Source organism: Nicotiana tomentosiformis, chromosome 5, assembly GCF_000390325.3.
Source record: "Nicotiana tomentosiformis chromosome 5, ASM39032v3, whole genome shotgun sequence".
Classification (NCBI taxonomy): Eukaryota; Viridiplantae; Streptophyta; class Magnoliopsida; order Solanales; family Solanaceae; genus Nicotiana; species Nicotiana tomentosiformis.
In genome coordinates, this window is record NC_090816.1 from 18,951,660 (window position 1) to 18,959,704 (window position 8,045).

The 8,045-nt window shown below is 33.1% G+C and overlaps 1 protein-coding gene across 1 annotated transcript; it reads right to left on the bottom strand.

Annotated features, from left to right (window-relative positions):
* Nucleotides 1-5,010: 5,010 nt before the first annotated feature.
* On the bottom strand, nt 5,011-6,837 carry LOC104110319 (uncharacterized). The gene is made up of 3 exons (XM_009619781.1): nt 6,795-6,837; nt 6,060-6,670; nt 5,011-5,451 (listed from the first exon to the last, which is right to left on the bottom strand). Exons 1-3 carry the CDS (start codon nt 6,835-6,837, stop codon nt 5,011-5,013), a joined length of 1,095 nt encoding a protein of 364 aa, XP_009618076.1.
* Between the last annotated feature and the right edge of the window lie 1,208 nt (nt 6,838-8,045).

Sequence of the window (8,045 nt, forward strand, 5' to 3'; positions counted from 1 at the left end):
AAGTGAGGTAAGTGTCGTGGTTAACCTTGACTTGAGGGAATAGAACCCTTAAATTATTTGTTATATGAATTACATGTGAACGACGTATAGGCGAGGTGACGAGTGTCGATACATCGTCAAATTAATTATTTGCCTGCTTACTTGAAAAATCATAAATTATTTTAAATCATGAATTAATTATTATAATAATTATTTCTCTCATATTCTTTAGCAAATATTAATTCTTGAATTCCTGCATTAATTGTTACATGCTATTTGAATTATATGCCTTAATTGTTATTTGACATTTAGCATATTAAATATTAAACTGCATATTTTCTCTCTGATTTCCATAATAATTTGCTATTTGCCTTTGTTTGTTTCATAATTAAATCATAATTATTGTATGCTTATTGTCTTATAATTTTATATTAATTATTGCACTTATTGGGGAAATTTCTTCTATAAGAATTGGTAAATGAAAATGTTGGAGGAGCGGGTTGCACGCCGCAACAGAATTGATTATAATACATATATTGGAGGATCGGGTTGCACATCGCAACAGAATTAATCAAAATGAATATATTGGAGGATCGGGTTGCACGCCGCAACAGACTTATTAAAAAGTTTATATTGGAGGATCGGGTTGCACGCTGCAATAGACTTATTAAAAGTCCATATTGGAGGATCGAGTTGCACGCCGCAACATCCTTTATTAAAATGAATACATTGGAGGAGTGGGTTGCACGCCGCAACAGAATTGAATATGAATATATTGTGAGAGCGGGTTGCAATCTGCAATAGAATTGAATGTGAATATATTGTGAGAGCGGGTTGCACGCTGTAACAGAATTTGAATGTGAATGTATTGTGAGAGCGGATTGCACGCTGCAACAGAATTGATGGAAATGACAATTGGTTATGACTGCTGAGTTGGTTTCAATTATTATAAATGAATTACCTGATTTATTTTTATTATTGTTGTTGTTACTAATATTGCGTACAGGTAATGTAAGTAACCCGCCTTAGCCTCGTCACTACTTCATCGAGATTAGGCTCAGCACTTACCAGTACATGGGGTCGGTTGTACTGATACTACACTCTGCACTTCTTGTGCAGATTTTGGAGTTGGTCCTAGCGGCGTACCATAGACTTGCTCGGATTTTATCTACCAGAGAAGACTTGAGGTATAACTGCATGGCGTCCGCAGTTCTGAAGTCCCCGTCTATTTTACTTTAGCTGTGTGTTTATTTTCAGACATCTTTATTTTATTTCAAATATTTATTTATATTATTCTAGAAGCTCGTGCACTTGTGACACCAAATTCTGGGATGGTATTTAGACACCGTTATTTTTATGGATTATTCACTATATTTCAAACTTTGCTTTCGCATTTGTTTCTTTGATTATTAATAATTTAAAAATTGCTTAAAAATTGCTTAATATTATTCTAACGTTGGCTTGCCTAGCAAGTAAAATATTAGGCGCCATCACGGTCCGAAGGTGAGAATTTCGGATCGTGACAGCTTAACTCGCAAAAGAATTCTTTGCTTTTGCATCTTTTTCAAAGTAAATGCTTCGGGCCTTATTTTCCTACTAGAAAGATGATGCACGTGTTATGTACAGGCCTGACATATAGGTAAGTAATTTCTTTTATAAATTTTTACCTCTTATAGCAAACCTTTACACCTTATTTATTATAAATAAATACCTTTTTATAAAATTATATTCTATAGCTACCTTTTAGGTTTTATAGAAAATTATGTATTTATGGTCACTTCCTACTGTTAATCCATTAAATACGCTATGAAATATTTTTCTCTCCCCCCCAATAACACCGGTATTGTATATAATTTTGTTAAACTCACGTTCTCTCTCCACTATCTCTCTCCCAACCCAGTATATTCCCCACGAATACAACCACCATTATCAATTGATTCATCAAGCTTCTCTCTCTCAACTTTCAAAATTGATTGCTCAAAAAAGTTGTGGTAAGTGTTAAACTTGTTAGATTTTCGGTGGCACCTGTATTCTTCTGTATATCTGTACTATTTTTTTAGAAACAATCACCAGTGTTATGCTTTTACAGAAAACTCGGATTTTCTTCTCCAATGGCCGATTCAACTCCTTACAAGAGGGTTATCCGAGGTATACTGACCAAAGCACTCGATTTCGAAGGGCCATCTTTCGATTTGCAAATCACTCAAGCGGAACATGTATTTGCAGGTTCAGCAGCAAATACAGTTGTGGAAAAGAGAACAAAAATACGTAATGACACATCGAAACAAGCCCAATTTGAGAAATTTCCGAACGAATCAATACTTCATGATGCGGAAAAGAGAAGAAAACCCATGGATGGAGATTCAGAGGTTAAGGGAAAAGAGGTCGATACAAGAATTAGCTCGGAAACACTGAGCGAAAAGGTAACAGTAGATGTATTTATATGTATTTTAGTCCTAATACAACGACTATTACCATATACACTATTTTTCTATTCTCTGTATTTTAATGTATTTATATGTATTCAATAGTTCCAACACTGATAAATACTTATTACCGTGACTTTCACTGTTTGTTTTAGATGTATTTAGATATATTTGGATGTATTTAGATGACTTTCACTGTTGTACTTATGAATGTGTTATGTATTTCAAATACATGTATTCATCTGTATTTTACTGATAAATAGTTATTACAGTTACTTTCACTGTTTGTTTTTATATTTACTTAGATGTATTTAGATATATTTGGATGTATTTAGATGACTTTCACTGTTGTACTTATGAATGTGTTATATATTTCAAATACATGTATTCATCTGTATTTTACTGATAAATAGTTATTACAATGACTTTCACTGTTTGTTTTTATATTTACTTAGATGTATTTAGATATATTTGGATGTATTTACATGACTTTCACTGTTGTACTTATGAATTGCTAGCTAATGTACCATGGCATACGGTTGATAATGTTTTGATACCAGTCAACTTGAAGGACAAACTTCATTGGATATTGGCAGTTGTCTCATTTAAGGAGAGATGTATCAAGGTATATGACTCCTACCGATCAACAGACCATGATGTTTATGTGCGCACTAAGATAGATAAGCTTGCTAAGCTTGTACCTCTGTACCTATCGATCAGTGGTTTCTATAGAGATAAGAAAGGAATAGATTGGTCTCGTGAATCAACATACAATGACAAGGCACAAACTGATCCCTTTGCATTTGATTTTATTTCGAATGTGCCTCAATAAACGGCTGGGAGCATGTATGAATCCATTCCATTTTGTATTCTTGTATCATTTATAATACTAATAATATGAGTTTTATTTAATTGTGTCAATCTACATTTTCAGGGACTGTGGGTTGCATGTCGCAGCATACGCAGAGTATTTGAGCACTTATGGATTGGTTCCTCAAATAACATTTGATACCAATTTACTAAGTCAAAGATATGGTGCCCTTCTTTGGGACTATGCTATGCGAAAGATAGACGCCGATGCCATAAGTGACAATGAAGTACCCGCAAAGATTGTTAGACGAATGACAAATTCGGATACTTCTGTGAAGATAGTTTTAGAATAGTTTTCGGTGAATATAGTTTTGGAAGATAGTTTTATGTGAATATAGTTTTATGAATATTGTTTTGGTAAAGATGGTGTTCTGTTAAGAAAAACTCATGTATTCACTTTATGCACTGTATCCACTGTTTATTCAGCAGTTTATAATTTCGAATATTCATGTTGTTTCAATATTTTGTGCAGAAGTTAATATTCAGCAGGTTGTATTCATATGTATTCAACACACACATACATACACACACATACACACATATATATATATATATATATATATATATATATATATATATATATATATATATATGTGTGTGTGTGTGTGTGTGTGTGTGTGTGTGTGTGTGTGTGTGTGTATTCAATGTAATATATGCAGTATGTACTCATATATATTCAAATTATGTATACAGTATGCATTCATCAGTTTACTAAAAATAATCCTTTAGCAGATTGTATTCATATGTATATATGTATTCATATGTATTCAGCAGGTTGTATATGCATCATGTTTTGATATATATTCAAGACCTTGTACTGTATGTGTACTGCATTTTATATTCACATGTATTCAAATATATTCAGGAGATTAATTATGTATTCAAATATATTCTGGAGATTGTACTGTATGTGCTCTGCATTTTGTATTCACATCTATTCAAAATTTCAAATATATTTAGCAGATTGTATTCATATGTATATATGTATTCATATGTATTTAGTAGGTTATGTATGCATCATGTTTTGATATATATTCAAGAGATTGTACTGTATGTGTACTGCATTTTATATTCACATGTATTCAAATATATTCAGGAGATTAATTATGTATTCAAATATATTCTGGAGATTGTACTGTATGTGCTCTGAATTTTGTATTCACATGTATTCAAATATATTTAGCAGATTGTATTCATATGTATTCAACAGATTGTATATGCATCATGTTTTGATATATATTCAAGAGATTGTACTGTATGTGTACTGCATTTTATATTCACATGTATTCAATTATATTCAGGAGATTAATATATTCACGAGATTAATTATGTATTCAAACATATTCAGGAGATTGTACTGTATGTGCTCAGCATTTTGTATTCACATGTATTCAAATATATTCAGATTGTACTATATGTGTACTGCATTTTGTATTCATAAGTATTCAAATGTATTCAGATTGTATTGTATGTGTAATGCATTTTGTATTCATATGTATTCAGCAGATTGTAATTATGTATTTAGATATAAATGCACATGTGTGTATTCATATTTATTCAAAATATAAATGCAATATGTATTCAGCAGTTTACTAAATTAAATGTTTACTAACTGTTCTAAAGAGAAATCATCACGCAATAATCCAATATATCAACAAATCAATATGTATTATTTCAAAATGTCACCAGAATCTATGACACATCATTATTGCAGTAATACAAATCAGAACATGAATTAAGTCCTACGTGGAGCATTTCTACAAGTACTCTTGTTATGTCCTCTCTGCCCATATGTGCTACACGAATGTTGATTTTTCTTCTGCAACAATTCACTGAACGACTTATCGCGCTTCTTCTTTGGCCTTCCAGGAGATCTTTTCCATTTGGGTGGTAAGACAACTTCCTCTGATATATGTGCTGGTATATTCCATTCATTTTGGTTAGGCAGCGGATATACGGGCACCTCGTATGTCATTACAACAGACTTTGATTTGTAATAGTCCGAGCAATAATCTTCTGGCATTAGAAACTTGCTCTTCAAGACAGTCCAAGCGTGTGGGCATGGTAATTCGTTAACTTGGAACCGCCCACAACTGCACTTTCTCTTTAAGCGGCAAACGGTGTAATGCCTTCCTTCATCATTCACCGTATGCAAATATTCATTCGATGGTACAACCTACATTTAAACATAGACCTATAAGTTTTGAATTTTTTTAAAAAGTCATATATATCTCAAAGAATAGACGTATTAAATACAATATAGAAATATACAATAATATTTTTTAAAAATATACAGCAGTAAACTTTTATTTAGCTTTCAGAATCATCATCTATATTGAATACAAACAAATATAAATGTATAAAATATAATGAAATATAAACATATATGTAGATATAAAATACAAAGAAATACAGTGATATACAATGAAATATATTGAATACCGTGGAATACAGTCTATATTTAGGCTGGCAGAATATTAAAGATTATGGCATTTTAACTGATGAATACAGTGATATACAGTAACATATAGACTATCTGCTTAGGAAATGCATCTGATTAGAAACAAAACCATTGAATTCAACCAATGAAATACAAATGTATAAACAAGTAATGTATAAATATAATTATCAGTTTTTTAAACATTTCATAAAACAGAAAACATGCACAACTGCTTAAAATACATGAGCATGTCGTATGTGAATAGTAGAAATTGTATCAGAAATAAATACATGTTGTAACATGGCTAAATACATGATACAATGACTTTAAAAAAAAAAACTTACAGTCATACGTGTAGACATTGCCTCATTCAAAGTACGCATTTCCTGATATTGTTTTCCAAGCACTGTGTATGTGTGTGAAGCTTCTTTTCGATTGCTGCAATTCCAACGCCCAAACATCTTTCTAACTTCTTCGAGGAAGTCGTATATTGGCAATTCTCTTGCTGACACAAGTGCGGCATTGATTGACTCAACAATATTTGACGTCATGGTCCATCCCATGTTAACAGGTGCATACAACCTAGCCCACTTTTTGTATCCAACTAATTTCAAGTATTCTTTCACCTTAAAATCTACCTTCTCCACCTTCTCCATTATACTATCAAATTCAACCTGTGTGTATGCTTTTGCCATCGAGAAGTATATCTCACTCAACTTTGAATGACTCTTTTTGAATTTCTTATATACGTTGTTCCATAGATGCCATATACAAGAAAAATGAGATACCGTTGGATACACTCTCGATACAGATTTGATGATTCTCTCATTCTTATATGAAACTATGCACATGTTTTTCCTCTCACCATATGCTTCCTTGAATTGCTCAAAGAACCACGACCAAGCAACACCGTTCTCTGAATCAACAATACCATATGCTAGTAGCATTATATGACCTGTAAATACAATTGCATACATATTTAAAAAAATGTATTTCAATCTTTATTAGGCAGTAAAATTAACAAATTTTATTATAATCCCTATATATATATATATATATATTGTTTTTAACATACTCACCTGCACCGTCCAACGTGCTAGCTGTAATGACCCAACCGGTCATTTTAACTTTTAGAACCCCGTTCCCTAAAATAAAACTTTTTGTAGGTACTTGTAATTATTTATGACTTGCAGGGATGGTTGGTTCGGGATTTGGAAGTGTTTGAGGTGAAACCGGAACACTTGGTTCCTTAAGTTGGCCTTAAAGTGCTAAGTTTGACTTCGGTCAATATTTTGAGAAAACGACCCCGGAATAGAATTTTTATGATTCCAACAGCTCCGTACGATGATTTTGGACTTAGGAGCGTGATCGGAATTTTATTTGGAAGTCCGTAGTAAAATTAGGCTTGAAATGGCTAAAATAGGAATTTAAAGTTTGACCGGGGGGTCGACTTTTTGATATCGGAGTTGGAATCCAATTTCGAAAATTTTCATAGCTCCGTTTATGTAATTTATGACTTGTATGTAAAATTTGAGGTCAATCGGAGTTGATTTGATAGGTTCCGACATTGAACGTAGAAGTTGAAAACTCTTAGTTTCATTAAGCTTGAATTGGGGTATGATTCATTGTTTTAGCGTTGTTTGATGTTATTTAGAGATTTGACTAAGTTCGTATGATGTTTTAGGACTTGTTGGTATATTTGGTTGAGGTCCCGAGGGCCTCGGGTGAGTTTCGGATGGTTAACGGATCAAAAGTTGGACTTAAAAAGCTGCTGCAATTTTCTCTTCTGCTGCATATTCTGGGTTGTGATCGAGCCTCAAATCGAGCCCCAGATATCGAGCCTCAGATCGAGCCCCAGATATCGAGCCCATGATCGAGGCCTGAGTCGAAGCCAGGGACGAGGCTCAGTGTCGAAGCCTCGATCGAAGGCAAGGCTCGAGGGCATGATCGAAGATAAGGCTCGTGAGCTAGGATCGAGACCCATGCTCGATGCCCTGATCGAAGCTCGGGGTAAGTGATTCTAACTCGGATTTGATCAATATACAAGAATATATCATTGTTTTCATAATTTAATTAGTGTTTTGAGATTGAAATTTGGAAAAGTTTAGAAATCTCATAGAAACGAATTTTTGAGATTTCGGTATTGATTCGGAGTCGGATTTGAGTGAAACTGGTATGGTTGGACTCGTAATTGAATGGGTTGTCGGATTTCATAACTTTCGTCGGATTCCGAGATGTGGGCCCCGCGGGCGAAATTTTAATTAATTTCGGATCTTTTCTTTAAAATGTAGTATTTTCTTATAGAATTGATTCCTATAATATTTAGTAAT

Excerpts from the sequence above, each read along its gene's own strand:
- LOC104110319 (XM_009619781.1), bottom strand. The coding sequence starts at position 6,837 with ATGACCGGTTGGGTCATTACAGCTAGCACGTTGGACGGTGCAG. Across the intron at positions 6,671-6,794 it reads TAGCACGTTGGACGGTGCAG|GTCATATAATGCTACTAGCA; the intron begins GTGAGTATGTTA and ends TTGTATTTACAG. Across the intron at positions 5,452-6,059 it reads CAATGTCTACACGTATGACT|GTTGTACCATCGAATGAATA; the intron begins GTAAGTTTTTTT and ends GTTTAAATGTAG.